The 19,239-nt window shown below is 40.7% G+C and overlaps 1 protein-coding gene and 1 non-coding gene across 3 annotated transcripts in view; both read right to left on the reverse strand.

Annotated features, from left to right (window-relative positions):
• The window catches only part of BMPR1A (bone morphogenetic protein receptor type 1A), a 166,817-nt gene that overhangs the window by 29,062 nt on the left and 118,516 nt on the right, over positions 1-19,239 (reverse strand). For both annotated transcript variants that reach the window (XM_010380480.2, XM_030941020.1), the window contains 2 exons: positions 7,483-7,645; positions 5,519-5,621 (listed from right to left, as the gene is read on the reverse strand). In XM_010380480.2, the coding sequence (XP_010378782.1) occupies positions 5,519-5,621; positions 7,483-7,645 (266 nt within the window). The remainder of the gene's footprint in view (positions 1-5,518; positions 5,622-7,482; positions 7,646-19,239) is intronic.
• Positions 7,982-8,146, reverse strand: LOC115900623. The gene has a single exon (XR_004060289.1). It is a non-coding gene; the product is annotated as a U1 spliceosomal RNA (small nuclear RNA).

A 19,239-nucleotide genomic window follows, 5' to 3' on the forward strand; every position in this document is an offset into this window, starting at 1 on the left:
GTGGTGCACGCCTGTGGTCCCAGCTACTCAGAAGGCTGAGGTGGGAGGGTCACTTGAGCCCAGGAGGTTGAGGCTGCAGTGAGTTGTGATTGCGCCACTGCACTCCAGCCTGGGCGATGGAACAATACCCTGTCTTTAAAAAAAAAAAAAAATCTGCTCCATTGAGCAGTTGGAGGAAATCAAGGCAGAATATACTGACTCCCCAGGATACTATACACATGTAGCAAATATTCAATAAATTAATTTCCCTTCCTCTGTGCTTGACATGAATCCCAGATGAGATTCTAGACTAAGCCAAAAAACTTATAAGCCCCTAAAGACCCAACATGGCTTCACTAAGAATAAGCAACACCTGTCTTACTCAGGTTAACTATGTATCTGGGTAGGCAAAAATTGGGTTTCTCGAGGTTATGAATTTGGGTGACACAGCCTTTCCTTTCCCTGTACTCTCCACCCCTACCCTCTGCCAGTCAATTTGTATTTCTAGATTTATGTGGAGAATATGAATTTTTGTGAGAAACAAATTTACTCGGCACTTATGAAGTAAGAGATTCTGACTTAAATAAACTTATTCAGTGTGCTCAAACTGGAGACAGTATATGAGGAAGGAACTGAAACCAAGTTACAAAGAACAGCAGCGAGGTTTCTGAAAAATAATTTGTCCTACAGGAGAAAACAGAATAAGCACAATTTACCAGTGCGGCCTGGGGAGTGGAAAAACGTGAGACCTGGTGAGAGACACTCACATCTGTTCTGCACCACACCTGGCAGTGCGTGAAGACACTGGGGAAAGGGTTAGGATGAGCATGAGAGAGCTGTGCTTGGGTGACGTTTACCAAGAAATACAGAAAGTTAGATAAGTGCTGGTCAAAATTTTTGCTGGCATAACCCAATTCTTAAAAGCAATGTATCCTTCACATATTTTTCAGGTGACACTTAAAAATTTTCACCATAAATTTAAATGGCTGCAATATATTAATAATTTCTGGCTTACTGTACATAACGACACTTTGAAATAGAATTGTTACCTCATATTGAAATAGAAGTGTTACATCATTTTTAATGCATTCAGTAGAATCTAAATAGCATGCAATTTGATACCCATTATCATCATTTTAAAGAATAAATGAACAAATGCTTCTTTTAGCAATGAGAAATTTTACACTACAACTCTTACTTCTCCTTGAACTCTTATTTCCTTTCAATATCTCCCACAATAATTATGTCCTAAAGTAATATATAACTGTCCAAAGATAAGTACATAAAAATTCTTTTATTTCCTATAACTGTATGTCTTTAAGTCTTAGAAAATTATTCGTTTATCATAATTAGCATAAAATTGATCAAAAATATATATGCTACAATCTTTATTAAATACAAACTTAAGAAAATGTTATTGGAAAAGGCATTTTTTCTTTTTCTCTTTTTTTTTTATGATACAAGATCTGGCTGGCTATCACTCTGCACACTAGAGTGGAGTTGCATGATCTCAGCTCACTACGACCTCTGCCTCCCGAGCTCAAGTCATTCCTTCCACCTCAGCCTTTTTTTTTTTGGAGACGGAGTCTCGCTCTGTCACCCAGGCTAGAGTGCAGTGGTGCTATCTCGGCTCACTGCAACCTCCACCTCCCGAGTTCAAATGATTCTCCTGCCTCAGCCTCCCAAGTAGCTGGGATTACAGGAGTGTGCCACCACGCCCGGCTAATTTTTATATTTTTAGTAGAGACAGGGGTTCACCACATTGGCCAGGCTATTCTGAAACTTCTGACCTCAGGTGATCCGCCTGCCTTGGCCTCCCAAAGTGTTAGAATTACAGGCGTGAGCCACCAGGCCCAGCTAATTTTTATAGAGATGTGGTTCTGCCATGTTGCCCAGGCTGGTCTCAAACTTGTGAGCTCAAGCGATCTGCCCACCTCGGCCTCCGGAAGTGTTGGGATTACAGGCGTGAACCACTGCACCTGGCCAGGCATTTCTTAATGATATGGATGGGCCTTTAAAAAAAAATCAGTTCATGAAGTCATGGATAAATATTACTTACTGCTAGAGTGAGAAGATTCATCATTAATTTTATTCTTATTTTTCCTTTTGTCGTCATCAAGACAATTTATTCACATAAGCAAGATAATAATGGAAGGAGATTATTATACCATTGTCCCATAATTTTCTTTTTTTTTTGAGATGGAGTTTCACTCTTGTTGCCCAGGTTGGAGTGCAACGGCACGACTTCAGCTCACTGCAACCTCCACCTCCCGTGTTCAAGTAATTCTCCTGTCTCAGTCTCCCAAGTAGCTGGGATTAAAGGCACGCGCCACCACGCCCAGCTTCGTTTTGTATTTTCAGTAGAGACAGGTGTCGCCATGTTGATTAGGCTGGTCTCTAAGTCCTGACCTCAGGTGATCCACCTGCCTCGGCCTCCCAAAGTGCTGGGATTACAGGCTTAGGCCACCGCACCACCTCAACCAGCCCATAATTGTTTAAAGTCCTGCCAAAGCATATGCTAAAAGTGCCATAAAGATCCTATCAACAAAAATTATTTTCAATGATCCAGCAACTTGGTTGAAAGCAAACAAATGAAAACCATCTGTCATGTAAATACTTACTTGATATTCCCACATAGCCTACACTGATGCTTTTACTTCGAATTATAACATCATTTGGAAACCTCAAGTTTTACACCTCAGGCCTTCTATTTGTAAACTAGGAGGGGTTGACTATGAAAAGTGACTAAGGGAAAGAGAACTGCTTGAGAAGTTCTGTTCTCAGGCAGAGAAATATTCAGCAACAGTACCTACGGAAGTTTAGGATCCAAAAACTGATTCCCTTAATACTATCAACGTGCCTGTTACCCTTGTATAATATAACACAGTCTGAGTTACACTGTGTTTAACAGAGCACGAAGACTGCTCTGTTAAAGAATCAATATGGTCAAAGGTAACATCTATTAAGCCCTTACTATGTGCCAATTGTGCTAAACTATTCACATACATATCATTTGATCCTTACAGTAATTCCTTCATTTCTTTGGGAGAAAACAAGAAAGCAGAGCACCTTGTCCAAAGGTTCACAGCAGTATACAGATTTGAACAGCTTGTCAAGTTTAACAACTAACTTACAATGGTGAATTCAGTTTAGGACAGGCCTACTCTAGGGGCCTGTTGAACACTGGTTATTACTGCTGGGCTCAGTACCCTAACCATAGCTCTTTCTTCAATTTTTTAAGTGATTAAAAAATGTATAGTATATGTGGTTGACAAATATGCAAACAGCCTAAAACTGGAAGAAACAACTAAATTAGCATCCTTTAAATCCTGACCAATTAGAGCAAAAGATTAATGCTTGTAAGATAAAATTCATATAGACAAGTATGTAACAACTGTATAGGAAAACCTCATTCCATTCCCATCTACTTATTTGTGTGAAGAAACCAACAGCACCAAAGAAGAGTGGAGGAGATGTGGCTCAGCAGCAGCATGAGTGAGTGACATGGGGATTTTAGCTTACAGAAAGCTCAATGGTTTAAGAATATGGTGTGACTGCCAAACATCTAACACAAGACTGTGTTTAGAAAAAGGGAACAGGACTATTTACTCACTACTTTTTTCCTTGGTCATACCACACTCAATTCTGCATATTATACTGAGGAAGTGGAGAGTGAATAACTCTAAAGCTGATCACATAAGGAGCAGTTGAGGTCACTATGAACTATTACTTTCACTGGGTAAAGACTAGCAGGATGAAGCACATTTTTTTTAGTTAGTAAAGGGCTGTCATCTTAAAAAGAGATTAGGTTTGTTCTCTATTGTCTGAAGAGTCAGACATGAAGACAGATTTGCAGTCATTTACAAAGAGGGTGATTCCAAACATTAGCTGAGAGGTTGAAACATATAACCTTTAAGATTTCTATCCATCCTGAGAATTTCTTTTCTTTCTTTCTTTTTTTTTTTTTTTTTGAGACGGAGTCTCACTCTGTCGCCCAGGCTGGAGTGCAGTGGTGTCATCTCGGCTCACTGCAAGCTCCACCTCCTGGGTTCACGCCACTGTCCTGCCTCAGCCTCCTGAGTAGCGGGGACTACAGACGCCCGCCACCACACCCAGCTAATTTTTTGTATTTTTAGTAGAGACAGGGTTTCACCGTGTTAGCCGGGATGGTCTCCATCTCCTGACCTTGTGATCTGCCCATCTCGGCCTCCCAAAGCGCTGGGATTACAGGCGTGAGCCACCGCGCCCAGCCCCCATTCTAAGAATTTCCAAATAATAGGAACAATTTCCTAACATAGCTGAGACTTAAATTATGCACAAACAATTCTATCTGGAGCTGGTTTTCAGAAACACTGAAGGATCTCCTGGGACAAAATTACTATACAGAATTTGAAGAGATCAGGTTTATAACCCAGAGCCATCAGGATGCTCATGAACTATTACCATCCTGATTCCTTCATTGCTGCTTTGCTAAAGCAGCTCCACTAACACCTCCTTACAAGGCCTTAACATTTTTTTTTTCAACTTTAGAGGTTGCCCTAGAGTTTTCAGTGTATCTTTAACATTTCTAAGTTGCCTCAGAGTGATACAAAGGTTACTGCCACTATCTTAAAAGGCTTTTCAATAGATTTTATAATCTACAAATAAGTGTGACAATATAAATTTGTTTGCAGTCATGACAACCTAGGATGATTGAAAACATTTTACTTTTTTAAAGTAAAATATCTGGAACTTAAATTACCATAATCATATTACTTGAATAAAATTTTTATTTTTAAAGAAACGTTAGCTTCCATTATTGTGATAAGAAAGTTTAGAAACTTGTCCTCACTGAAAATTGTAATCAGTAGCCAGAGACGGTTGAGATTTAAAAAAAGAAAAAAGAAATTTTTTTTTTTTTTTGAGACAGGGTCTTGCTCTGTGGCCCAGGCTGGAGTGCCGTGGAACAGTCTCGGCTCACTGTAACCTCGGCCTCCCAGGCTTAAGCAATTCTTCTGCCTCAGCCTCCCAAGTAGAGAACAAAGAAAATTGTAATCAGGCTGGGCACAGTGGCTCACACCTGTAATCCCAGCACTTTGGGGGGCCAATGTGGGCAGATTGTTTGAGCCCAGGAGTTTGAGACCAGCCTGGGCAAGGTGGTGAAACCTGGTCTCTACAAAAAATACAAAAATTAGGCAGGTATAGTGGCATGCACCTGTAGTCTCAGCTATTCGGGAGGCTGGCTTGAGGTTGCAGTGAGCAGAGATCGCAGCACTGCACTCCAGCCTGGGCAACAGAGCCAGGTGCTGTCTATGGAAATAAAAAAGGAAAAAAAGGAAATTGTAATCAAACAATTAGCTTTTCAGAAATGATTTAGTTATAAACTCTACATATGAATACAGCACAGAATCTAGACAGAACGTATTCCTCCAACATATTTACTGATGTGGATGTGAACATACAGCCATGTGTACGTCAGCCATGTTTCTCCTAGGGAGAAATTGATGCTTTTGTGTGGCCCCTCCCTTCTTTGTCTCATGGGTCCCAAAGTATATCTTACTTTGCACTGAAAATCAGATCCTTCATATTTCATACACCCTGAAGCTAATGTGGTTTCTCCCTGGTCATCTTCTTCTATGATGGCAAAGCAATGTCCATTAGTTCTAAAACAGAAAAAAAAAAAAAAAAACATAAATTCACATAGAAAGTACTAATGAAATTTGAGTCTGAATGTGAAAAGGTACAGACAGCATTTAATACTTTGTTTTGTGATTCAGAATTGTATTCACATGTGATTTACTGGCAAAACCAAAGCAGTTTTAAGACAAATGAAAATTATATCTGAGCTAAGATCTAAAAGGCCAGGTGACAACCCTTTGTCAAGCAGAAAAGGATTTCGATTAAACAAGTCCTCCACATGGGAGTTGTGTGACTTTTCTTCGCTAATCACAGTTATGTGATCACAGAAAGATGATTTATAAAATTTTATAAGGTAAGTCATGTTTTGAAAATACACTTTAACTTTGTCTCTTTTTACCCATTTTTTCAGTACTCCCATATTGTATATGATAATAGATAAAAACAAACTTTTCTCTGACATATACAGATAGGCTTAATGACCGAAAAAAGGGGGACTGAAAGGCACCTTTTACTGAATATGATGGCAAAACAGGGAGAGGACTTTTGAATAAATTTTCAATAAATTTACATATATATATTTAATGAAATTCTTATCTTAGTGTTAGCATCCTGGAGTTTCCCCTTAATATATTCATATAGACTTCAACAGGTCTGGGAGAAATTTCTAAAAGCTTTTTCTGCACTCCTATTTATTGTTAATATCAGGAATTGGGCTGCTTCTACTTAGAATTTTGCAGAATTCTTTGTTTTCTGTTAGGAGAAAATGTTAAGTGTGGGGCAGAATTCTGCTAAAATGGATGATTCAGTTTTACCCTGGGTTACTAAGCTACTAACAGACAGCCCATTACATCAGGCAGGTACTACAGACAAGAAGTTTAGCAAAAGATTATTTGGTGACACAGCGGAGAGCAGTTCCCTGCTGGCAAACTCCCAGGAAGGTGTAAATGGAAAACTAGTCACAGTCAGCCACGCAGAGTCCACCACCACCAGGGGACAAGCAGCAAACCTAAGACACGATGACCATCACATAGGTTCAAGAGTTTGCGCGTGAAGTTTCATGATTTCTATCTGGTCCATTCAAGGAGCATACAATTATTAAAAGTACAAAACATGACATTCATTACTGCCTCTATAACAAGGAGACAATTCAGGTTGAGTTGTTCAGGCAATTTTTTTTTGGTCTTATTAAGTCAATATGTCAGTGTTTCCAACAAATATGGACTAGAATTACATGATCATATATAAACATGTTGTGTAGTTAATATGAAATACAGTAGAAAAATTATAAATCAGATTTGGATTGGTAAATTCACAGGTAAGAAAAAAGTTTAAAATTAATTAACACAATATGATTAATATATATCTGCAGAATATTTCAACCAATTAGAAAGTAGGAGGCCAGGAGACAGTTCACACTAGTAATCCCAGCATTTTGGGAAGCTGAGGTGGAAGGATTGCTTGAGCCCAGGAGTTTGAGACCAGCCTGGGCAAAATAGCAAGACCCTGTCTATAGAAGAAGTAGGAGGCTGTCGGTGAGTTTTTCGATTTTTTTTTTTTTTTTTTTTGGTAATCTTTAAGTTTTCTGAAATGACTTCAAGATTAAAAGATCATTAAAAAACTCAGATGTTAAAAAAAAATACTAGATCCCTTTGAATTTATTTTAAAAGCTGCATTATAACATAATTCTAATATAGTAACTCACCTATCAATCATTTAATGGAGTAATGTTCTAATATACAAAACACAAGGCTTTTTGGCTTTCTGGAAAGATATCATATATGAAGGAAAAAAAAAAAACCTTAGACAAGTTTAATCATTCTTAAAATAGCACTAAATGCAACTCTATTCTCCTAACTCTTAAGAAGGGCTGCATAAAATACTTACATGCATGTGTTATTAATAGCATCATCCGGGCAGTGCCCTGAGCAATAGCACTTTAAAAAAGGCAAGGTATCCTCTGGTGCTAAGGTTACTCCATTTTCTGACTTTTTCTGGTCGGAGTCTGATTTCATCCCAGTGCCATGGAGCATACTGTCTAGATTCTGTCCTGCATTCAAATATGGAATTTGTAAGTAAATCATTTCTGAAAAGCTCATTGTTTGATTACAATTTTCAATGAGAAAAAGTTGCTAAGCTTTCTTATCACAATAATTGTAGCTAACATGTTTCTTGAGACATATAAATTTCATTCATACAACAAACAGACATTTCTTAATAAGTTATTATGCACAGAATTACTGCACCAGGTATTGTGGGGTATATGAAGACAGCTATATCACCATTTTTGCACTAGTGAAAGACAAAGAAGAGTGGTGCAAGGCAGAATACAGTCAAATCTTGTTTTTTATATTTTTAAAATAACTTTTAAAAATTTTAATTTAACCAGGGGAAAGCATGAACGCAGTCCCTCACTATCACAATTATGCAGTTGAGTTTCCCACATTTGGGGAAATCACAGGGGTCAGCACATCCGGAGTGCAATGAATAAGCCTCACCCTGGGAATACTACCTTCGTGACCCTGGTCTCTCCCTTGTCAGGTAAAAGTATATAGTCATCACTTGTAAGAAAGGTACAAAATGGGGAGAGACTTCAGAGAAGTCTGTGAGCGTTTCCAACCATTAAATAGAGACAAGTTATGATTCTTCTCTCAACTCTTTGGTTCAAAACTTGTGACTAGCTTTCCTTTATTTGTGCCTCTATGTGGAAAAGGAGTTACTAAGCATCTTGCTTTGGCCTTTAATTGCTTAAGTAAGGAAATCATGAGAGCACGGGGACCAATCATGTTATCTGGAGACTTTTACCTCAAGGTCATTGGTTTGAATGCAGACCATGCTGGCAGAAAGTGAAGGTTATAGAAGGGCAGCAGTTAGCTCACAGAAATGGAACTATGTTCTTACACGAGAGTCTAGTAGCCTGCAGTGACAGATACTGTCATATCTGGTACTAAATCTTTCAGGTTGGAAGCAGAACAGTACTAAGAAGACTGTTCTAGTAATTACTTCCTCTCCCTGACTCAGCGAGGCCATTCTTTGTGGGTTACTCTCAAGGGAATAAAAGGCAGAACCAAACAGACAAGTGTATATGTATTTCATTATTAATGTTAAATAACTGGTTCAAGACACAACAGACTTGACATTACATTTAACATACTGATAAGAAAAGACAAAAAATAGCACATATGCACACACTGATAACAGAAAAAGCGCTGCTAAACAGTGTTTTGTGTTGTGGTGATTCCATGCCTTCAATTTTAATAATCTTCTTTTTTTTTTTTTGGAGACATAGTCTCACTCTATTGCCCAGGCTGGAGTATAGTGATGTGATCACAGCTCACTGCAGCCTCAACCTCCCAGGCTCAAGTGATCCTCCCACCTCAGCCTCTAGAGTAGCTGGGACCAAGGGCACACACCACCAGGCCTGGCTAATTTTTAAATTCTTTGTAGGGACAAGGGCTCCCTATATTGCTCAGGTTGGTCTTGAATTCCTGGGCTCAAGCGATCCTCCCGCCTCAACCTTCCAAAGTGCTGGGAATACAGGCTCGAGCTACCACACCTGGCCAATAACCTTCACTTTCTTATGCGGAATATTTAGTAAAGGAATTCACTACTGAATGACTATATATTAACAAACAATAGGAGAGAAAACTTTTTTTTGTTTTGTTTTGTTTTGTTTTGTTTTGTTTTTTGGAGATAGAGTCTCCTCTGTCACCCAGGCTGGAGTGCAGTGGTGCAATCTTGGCTCACTGCAACCTCCGCCTCCCAGGTTCAACCAATTCTCCTGCCTCAGCCTCCCGAGTAGCTGGGATTACAGGCACCCCCCACCATGCCTGGCTAATTTTTTTTTTGTATTTTGTTGGTAGAGATGGGGTTTCACCATGTTGGCCAGGCTGGTCTCAAACTCCTGACCTCAAATGATCCACCTGCCTCGGCCTCCCAAAGTGCTGGGATTATAGGCGTGAGCCACTGTGCCCGGCCAGGAGAGAAAACACTTAAAAAAAAAAAAAAAAAAAAAAGATGAAGTTTGTGTACATACATATATTACTGATCCCCGTGCCTCCTCCCCCTCCCCACATTCTCCTTTCAGAAATAAATTCCATAATATAATGTCAAGGCTTCCGTTGCACCTGATAGCTACAAAGCAGAAAGACCCCATTTATGTTAGAAACATCAGCTGTAAAAGATGGGGTAGGGGGAAGCAGGAGGTACAGGAAGGGAAGAAATCCACTGAGCAGGGAATGAGGAGACTGGGATTCTGTTTTACTGTGGGCCTACCCCACTTTACCCAGCTGGATGGTCTTGGGCAAGCCATGTCACTTGTCCAGGCTTCATTTACTCTATAAGGCTATAGGAGTAGAGGACAGGTGAGGTCACCTACCCAGCTTTAAAATCCTATTACGTTAACAGAAGACACCAATTCAGCTCTGGAGAACAAACAATATATCACAGTAATTAATTTTTCAAAAATCTAGTGACACAGAAAAAGCAGTTTAGTGTGGCAGAAATGTCACTTAACAGCAAGAAGTAAAGGGTTCAAGTCCCAGTTATGGACACAGATAAGTTTCTCTCTGAACCCAGCTCTCTATCTATAGAAAATGGTGATAATAATTCCTGCCTAATTCAAATCAAGAGGTCATAGGTAGATCAAATGAATATCTACTAAAGTGCTTAACTACATGTAAAATAGTATACAAATAAGATGTTACTAATAACAAAGATCATAACACTAAAAGATCACTGATACATGAAAAACTCAAAGTTATATGAAACTTCCTAGAATACAATTTGAATTTATAAGACAAAAAACTCAATTACAATAGTTGGATCTGGAGCTTATATTATTGCCAAATATTCAACAGAATACTTATTAGGGGTCTATTATGTGCAGGCAAGGTATTAAATGCTAGAAACGCAATGATGTGGCATCAAAACCATGTATGTGGCCTTGAGAAACTTGGTGGGAAGCAGAGGGGGAATAAGCACAAAAGCAAATAAATACAAAGTGAAGAGTGACAAAATACAAGGCCAGGTACAGTGGCTCACACCTGTAATCCCAGCACTTTAGGAGGCCGAGGCAGGCGGATCACCTGAGGTTAGGATTTCAAGACCAGCCTGGTCAACATAGTGAAACCCTTTCTCTACTAAAAATATTTAAAAATTAGCTGGGCATGGTGGCGGGCGCCTGTAATCCCACTATTCGGGTGACTGAGGCAGGAGAATCACTTGAACCTGGAAGGTGGAGGTTGCAGTGAGCAGAGATCAAGCCACTGCACTTCAGCCTGGGTGACAAGAGCAAAACTCCATCTCAAAAAAAAAAAAAAAGTGACAAAATATGGAGGTGTCATGTAAACAAAGGAAAAGGCTCATCCTAGGTGTCAAATTCAAACCAATCTTAGGTGTCAAAAGTAATGAAATCTAAGCTACATCTTAAAAACTTGCAAGATTCCACCAAGTGGATATTGAATATAAAGAAAAGTAGCAGGCCAAGAGCCTCTCTGCACTGTCCCTAGGTGACAGCGCCCACTCTGTTGATGGTTCCTGGATGTACCCCTCTAGCCATGACCTGCCTAGGCATCTCCTGACTGACTTGTCCTAAATGAACTTTTGATTTGCCTCAGACCTGGTCTTGGCAAAGTCTTTTGGCTCAACCTCCAAAATGTACATCAATTGTTTTCATTTTTCTCCACCTCCGCTGCTGTCACCAAGGCCCATCACATCATGCCTCTACCAAGGTAAGAAGTCTCCAACTCGTCTCTCTGCTTCTGCTCTTGGTCCCTGCTACCCACAGAGCAGCCAGAGACATTTTATAAACACAAATCTGTCACTCCTATTTAAAACCAACCAATGGCTCCACAACGCAGTCAGAATAAAATCCAACCTCCACTGTGTGCTCCCAGGGCCCAGCAGGATCTGGATCCTGCAGGCCTCACCATCATCACTTCACTTGCCACATGGCCTTCTGTCAGTTCTGAACATGTCAATCTCTCCCCACCCATAAGTCCCATATATTTACAAAGAATAAATTACGAGTCCTGGGGTGGACTGGGGGTATGTATAGGTTATATTTCAAAACACACACAAAATATTTAATAGCTTACATGCTCAAGTATAACATCTCAGAAAAAGATGAAAACATATACATACAAAGATACAGTTACAAGAGACACATGACTATACACAGGCACATTTACAGGTCCTTGTCATAAATGGCAATTTTTGGCATCAATGATTTTACTAGATTTTTATTCCTGGCTAAGTACTTTTTCATACTTTCCCAATAATTTATTGGCTTCCTTTTTTTACAGCAAATAAATGCCCTCTGCCCTAAGCTTAAGATAAAATGTCTACAACAGAACTCAGATGGCAAACAGTTGGTGAGACCAATGGGCTACTGATGCACTATACATGTGAGCTAATCAGCAATGGTAGCCTAATGAATTCTATAACAATAGTTGCATCATTAATTAAATAGAAACCAGGAAGACATCAGCAGGAGGAAAGTCAAGTACAAGGAGGCAAGAACTAGGGAAAAGGTGGCATGTCTACAACTGTGCTGTCCCATATGGTAGACCCTAGCCACACGTGACTTAAAATGTAGGTGAATTAAAATGACGTAAAATTAAAAATCAGTTTCTCACCCACACTAGTCACAACTCAAGTGCTCAAAAGCCACATTTGGCTAGCAGCTATCACATAAGACAGCAAAGACATAGAAAACAGGTATTGGTTTTGTAGGCCCCAAGGTCTCTGTCACAACTATTCAATTCTGCTGATACAATGCAAAATCAGCCGGACAACATGTACAAAAATGAGCATGGGTGTGTTCCAATAAAATTCTTATGAATAATAAAATTTGAGTTTCATGTAATTTTCATGTGTCATGAAATATTCTCTTGATTTTTCTTCAATCACTTAAAAATGCAAAAAACATCATTCTTCACTCATGAGCAGCACAAAATGAAGCAATGCGCTGGATTTAGTTTGTGGGCTATAGTTTGCAAATTACTGATACAGAAATTTCCCTCACCAAAGTTAGTTCTATCGTACTATGTTGGTCTAGGGGGAAAATTAAAGGAAGAAGAAAAGACTTTGTGGCAGGGCCAGAAAGCATAAAAATGGGCTTTTCACATCTGATAGGATAATATGTGAATGATTAGGCTTTTTTTATGACACTTTTGGAAGGCCAATAAAAAATTATAGATGTATTTCAGTTGAACATTAAAAATTGCAGTTAATCAGTTAACATTAATCAAAATTGGTTCTGAACCCATTATCAAGAATGAGGTGATTCCGACACATACTGACATACAGTGTCATTCATAATGTCACTGAGTGGCAAAAAAAGCTTCTAGAAACATGCATATAGTTATGGCATTAAAAATCATATGCTTGGCCAGGCATAGTGGCTCACACCTGTAATCCCAGCACTTTGGGAGGCCAAGGTAGGTGGATTACCTGAGGTCAGAAGTTTGAGACCAGTCTGGCCAACATGGTGAAACCCTATCTCTACTAAAAATACAACAAATTAGCTGGGCATGGTGCTGTGAGCCTGTAATCCCAGCTACTCGGGAGGCTGAGGCAGAGGAATCACTTGAACCAGGGAGGTAGAGGTTGCAGTGAGCCGAGATCACGCCGCTGCACTGCAGCCTGGTCAACAGAGTGGGACTCCATCTCCCAAAAAAAAAAAAAAAAAATCATATGCTTGCCAGGCATGGTGGCTCACACCTGTAATCTGAGCACTTCGGGAGGCCCAGACAGGTGGGTTGCTTGAGCTCAGGAGTTCAAGACCGGCCTGGGAAACATGCTGAGACCTGGTCTCTACAAAAAAATTTGAAAAATTGGCTGGGTGTAGTGGAATACACCTGTAGTCCCAGGTACTTGGGTGGGTGAGGTGGGAGGATCACTTAAGAACCCAGCAGGTTGGCAGGGAATGGTGATTCAGGCCTGTAATCCTAGCACTTTGGGAGGCCGAGGTGGGTGGATCACCTGAGCTCAGGAGTTCAAACCAGCCTGGCCAACATGGCGAAACCCTACTAAAAATACAAAAATTAGCTGGATGTGGTGGCGGGCACCTGTAACCCCAGCTACCCGGGAGGCTGAGTTGGAGAATCGCTTGAACCCAGGAGACAGGTTGCAGTGAACTGAGATCGTGCCACCGCACTCCAGCCTGAGCAACAGAGCAAGACTCTTGTCTCAAACAGAAAGGAAAAAAAAAATCATATGCTCAAACGAAGTTTACACTGTTGAATTCTTTTTATTGCATTATGATCAGAGTATGTGGTCTTTGAGGTATCTTATTTTTTTTTTTTTTTTTTTTTTTGAGATGCAGTCTCACTCTGTCGATCAGGCTGAAATACAGTGGCATGATCTCCACTCACCGCAACTTCTGCCTTCTGGGTTGAAGCAATTATCCTGCCTCAGCCTCCAGAGTAGCTGGGATACAGGCGCCTGCCACCATGCCTGGCTAATTTTTGTATTTTTAGTAGAGATGGGGTTTCACCATGTTGGCCAGGCTGGTTTTGAACTTCTGACCTCAAGTGATCTGCACGCCTCAGCCTCCCAAAGTGCTGTGATTACAGGCGTGAGCCACTGTGCCAGGCCAAGGTATCTTATACTTAATTGAAATATTATTTCAAAATTACCCATGATAATCCAAGGGTGGTGTGGGTGTGGGAGAAGTGCATGGGGGTAGAGAGGAAATAGGCTTGGTCATGAGTTGATACTGTCAAAACTGAGTGACAAGTTCATGGAGTTTCACTATATTATTCTCTCTACTTAGGCATATGCTCAAAATAAGTGTTTTTCCTAAAAGTAGTTTTTGGTGTTTTTTCTTTTTTTGAGATGGTGTTTTTGCTCTTGTTGCCCAGGTTGGAGTGCAGTGGCATGATCTCGGCTCACCGCAACCTCCGCCTCCCAGGTTCAAGCGATTCTCCTGCCTCAGCCTCCCGAGTAGCTGGGATTACAGGCACGTGCTACCACGCCTGACTAATTTTCGTATTCTTAGTAGAGATGAGGTTTCTCCCAGGCTGGTCACGAACTCCCGACCTCAGGTGATCCACCCGCCTTGGCCTCCCAGAATGCTGGGATTACAGACATGAGTCACCGTGCCTGGTTTTTTTTTTTTTCTTTTTTCTATAAATAGTTTAAAATAAGAATGTATTCTCATAGCATCCAAAAATATATATATATATTGAACCCTACAAGTAAACCAAAAAGGCCTCTTTGGGCCCATCTAATTCCCCTCCCACTCCTTAAACATAACCACTGTTACCTGTTTGGTGTATACGCTTCTTGTCCTTTTTCTATTCATTTACATATATTCTTCCAGAAAACTTTTTATTTTTTTGAGACAGGGTCTCACTCTGTTGCCCAGGGTGGAGTTCAGTGGCCCAGTCTCGACTCACTGCAACCTCCGCCTCCCTGGTTCAAGTGATCCTCCCACCTCAGCCTCCTGAGTTGCTGCAACTACAGGCACACGTCACCATGTCCCGCCAATTTTTGTATTTTTAGTAGAGACAGGGTTTCACCATGTTGGCCAGGCTGGTCTCGAACTCATGAGCCACCACACCCAGCCAGAAACCTTTTATAAAAGTAGAGAAAACTGTACAATGAACCCACACGTACCCATATAGCCCAGCTTTTATGATGATCAATTTATGGCCCTTCTTGTTTCACTCCTTCCCCCTTTCATATAATTATAAAGCTAATATCAGATATGTCCTTTTATCTGTAATATTTCAATGTGTATCTCTAAAAGATAAGGACTTAAAAAAAAAACACAATTATCACATCTAAAAAATTAGTAGTAATTCCTTATCCTTACCAATATTATCAAACATCAAGGCAATGCTCAAATTTCCAATTACATTATAAATGTTATAAATTGCTTTCTAATTTCCAATTGTATCATAAATGTTACAAATTGCTTTAGTAGTCTCCTTGAATCAGGATCCAAATAAGGTTCACACATCACACCTGGTTGTCTCCAAGTCTCTTAATCTACCAGTTTCTTCTTCCTCTTCCTGACCTTGAGATTTACTTGAAGACATTGGGTAACTTGTCCAGTATTTACCAGTATAGCATTTACCACAGTCTGGAATTTCTGATCACATCCTCCTGGCATCATTTAACATGTCCTCTTGTTCTCTATGGATTTTGTAAATGGTAGTTAGCTCGAGAACTGTGCTGTCCAATATGAGAGCCACAAGCCACATGTGTCTATTGAGCGCTGAAATGCAGCTGCTCTGCATGTTGTGGGGAGGAGAGAACCAAATGTCTGCTTATCTCTGTTTTTAAGGTCTAGATTCACTAATTCAATTAGCATAGTATAAAATAATGTATCTAAATCCTATAATTTCTCTTCTTTTTTTATGACTTGGAATACATCTATGAGATGCTTTCCCTCACCTACTAATTGGATACAGGTGGCACAGTTCATATTAGAAAGGCAAGATTAATGCTTGATTTCCCCCTCTATTTACCAATTTTCAAAATTAATGACTCGAACTAGTTGTTTTCATTTTTAGAGATAGAGTCTTGCTCTCCTGCCCAGACTAGAGTGCAGTGGCATGATCATGGCTCGCTGTAGCCTCAAGTTCCTGGACTCAAGTGATCCTCCCGCCTCATCCAGGAATACAGGCACACACCACCACACCCAGCTAATTAAAAAAAATTTTTTTTGTAGAGACCAGCTTTATGTTGCCCAGGCTGGTCTCAACCTCTTTTTTTTTTTAAAGGGACTCCCAGTTTAGCCATGGATGGTCTCAAACTCTTGAGGCTCAAGTTATCCTCCTGCCTTGGCCCCCCAAAGTGTTGGCACATACAGTTGTAAGTCATAGCCCCCAGCCCTAACTAGTTTTTTTCTAAAGTGTCACTACAAATGCATGGATTTAAACATATTTGATTTGTTTGAATCCACTGCAATTAGTGTCCAATTCAAGCCGGTCACTGAATCCTTTGAACTTTTCTCCTTGCTTTCTGGCCAAGATACCAAGATCACCTTGCTCTTTCCCTGGCAAACTTAAACTCAAGTGATTTCTCCAAGGAGTTCTAGATCCTTAGTGAAAAAAGATAATCAGATACTACAAATGGTTTTTTTTTTTTTTTTTTTTTTTTTTTGAGACGGAGTCTCACTCTGTCGCCGGGGCTGGAGTGCAGTGGCCGGATCTCAGCTCACTGCAAGCTCCGCCTCCCGGGTTCACGCCATTCTCCTGCCTCAGCCTCCTGAGTAGCTGGGACTACAGGCGCCGGCCACCTCGCCCGGCTAGTTTTTTGTATTTTTTAGTAGAGACGGGGTTTCACCGTGTTAGCCAGGATGGTCTCGATCTCCTGACCTCGTGATCCGCCCGTCTTGGCCTCCCAAAGTGCTGGGATTACAGGCTTGAGCCACCGCACCCGGCCTTTTTTTTTTTTTAAGACGGAGTCTCGCTCTGCTCGCTCTGCCGCCCAGGCTGGAGTGCAGTGGCCGGATCTCAGCTCACTGCAAGCTCCACCTCCCGGGTTCACGCCATTCTCCTGCCTCAGCCTCCCGAGTAGCTGGGACTACAGGCGCCCGCCACCTCGCCCGGCTAGTTTTTTCTATTTTTTGGTAGAGACGGGGTTTCACCATGTTAGCCAGGATGGTCTCGATCTGCTGACCTCGTGATCCGCCCGTCTCGGCCTCCCAAAGTGCTGGGATTACAGGCTTGAGCCACCGCGCCCGGCCTACAAATGGGTTGTTACAGGTGCTTGTTGCTACTAGGTTGGTCAATGTAAAAATGTATGGCTAAGAAAGTAAGTTTTGCAACTTGCTCTTTTCACTTTAACTGTATTCATCCATTAAACAAAAATGTACTGAGTACACAGTGCTAGCCACTGTTTTAAGCCCTGGGTGACTAGAAGAGTAAACAAAACAAAAGTCCCATATATATTAAAGCTTACAGTCTTGGACAGAGAAAGACAATAAAGACGAATAAATACTGACATTTGGTACTATTTTAATATTTATTCATAGATAAGTGCTATGATACCAAATAAAGCAGGTCATTTTCTAGCATGGGAAAGGAGCAGAGGGCCTCAGAGCGGAGGTCATTAAACCAAAGGCCAGGAGAACCGGCAAAGCAGAGGCCAGTGGCTAGGTCAGAAATTCTCAGAACACAAACCTAGACAAGATATTTAACTGTTTAATGGAATGAAAACAAAGAGACCAAAGAAAATAGAATGTAGGGCTACTAAAACTTTATGGGAACTGCACTGCCAAAGATATCCCAGGCTGACTCAGTCAGACTGTGAGTTTTCAATCCATAGGGCAATTTCCAGTAATCAGACCTCCATACTAACAGAAAGCAGGCTGCTAAAGCTGTGCAGTCTCCACAAAGATCATTATCCACTAATTCCATCTCGTATGTGACCATGAAGGCAGAAACACTAGCCAAGGAACACCAGAGAGAAGGCAAATCCTCCCAGAAAATAAAACTGGAGGCTGACAAACAGGCTAAGCATCATTAATCTACATGCTATGGAGCAGTGAATACTGAGGTTGTTTCCAATTTTTCTTCCTCTGAATGGGAGTTTTATATAGTACTTATCCCACTTCATTTTTGTCACTGGATACTGGGTATACTGTGCACTGATAACTGCTTTTAGCCATACACTGCTGGACCCTGAAGAGGCACCTGGACCTGAAGGAGAGGGCTTCGCACCAGCCACAAGTCCTGGATTAGTAGCTGCGTGTACTAAATGGATGCAACTCTGGAGTATAGAACACTTTGAAAAGGAACTGAAAATTTCATAGCAACATGAGCATTTTAGCATATGTATGACGTCAGGTTGACAAATGTGGTACCCGGCAACAGATACTCTTATTCTTCCCCTCCTTCCCTTGCTGGCAACAGGCATGTGCACATGTACACACACATTAAGGGTCTGTCCCTCCCCCATGTGATTCAGGGAAGCGCAGCCCTCTACTCTCAGCAGAGATAATTGTTGGTCTAATCCAACAATTTTAGTTCCATTCCCCTTGCCAGTGATTTAACATAAGAGCATACAATGAATTTTGGCCACTAAGATGAGAAGGAAGTCTGCTGGGGAGAGGATGAGTGATTGGGGAAAGATTTATCAATTAAAAAGAGATACAAATAGATGTCCCTCTTCTTTAACTGAGCATTGACAATTCAAGCTTACCTCATCTGCATGTGATGTCTGGTCTCTCAGCAGCCACACTGTGACACTGTGGCTAACCTGACATTTAGAGATGGCACAGTTGAAAAGACAAAGAAGGTGGGTCTTGATGAGCCACATAATCAACTACAGTCCCCTTATATCCAGACTTCTTGTGTGTTACTACATTCTCCTTATTGTTCAAGTCTTTTTAAAAAAATAAAAATCACCTAACCCAAAATGTCATGTTTAAGCTCTTTTAAATTTTTTAAAATTATTTGTAGAGGAAAAATTCTAATTGATGGAAGAAGTTAAATCTCTCCCAGACCCTTTTTGTTGCCCAATTGATACCTATTTTTCCCCCTTTCCCAGCTAACCAAACTCTGATTTTGTTTGGGGGAACAACACATCCAGCCCTAGGCAATGGATACAGATTAAGCCAATTGTGACAATACTGTTTCTCTGTTTTCCAGTAGCTCTTGCTGTGAGAATGATTAGGACTTACGA

This window comes from Rhinopithecus roxellana, chromosome 11 (genome assembly GCF_007565055.1).
Source record: "Rhinopithecus roxellana isolate Shanxi Qingling chromosome 11, ASM756505v1, whole genome shotgun sequence".
Classification (NCBI taxonomy): Eukaryota; Metazoa; Chordata; class Mammalia; order Primates; family Cercopithecidae; genus Rhinopithecus; species Rhinopithecus roxellana.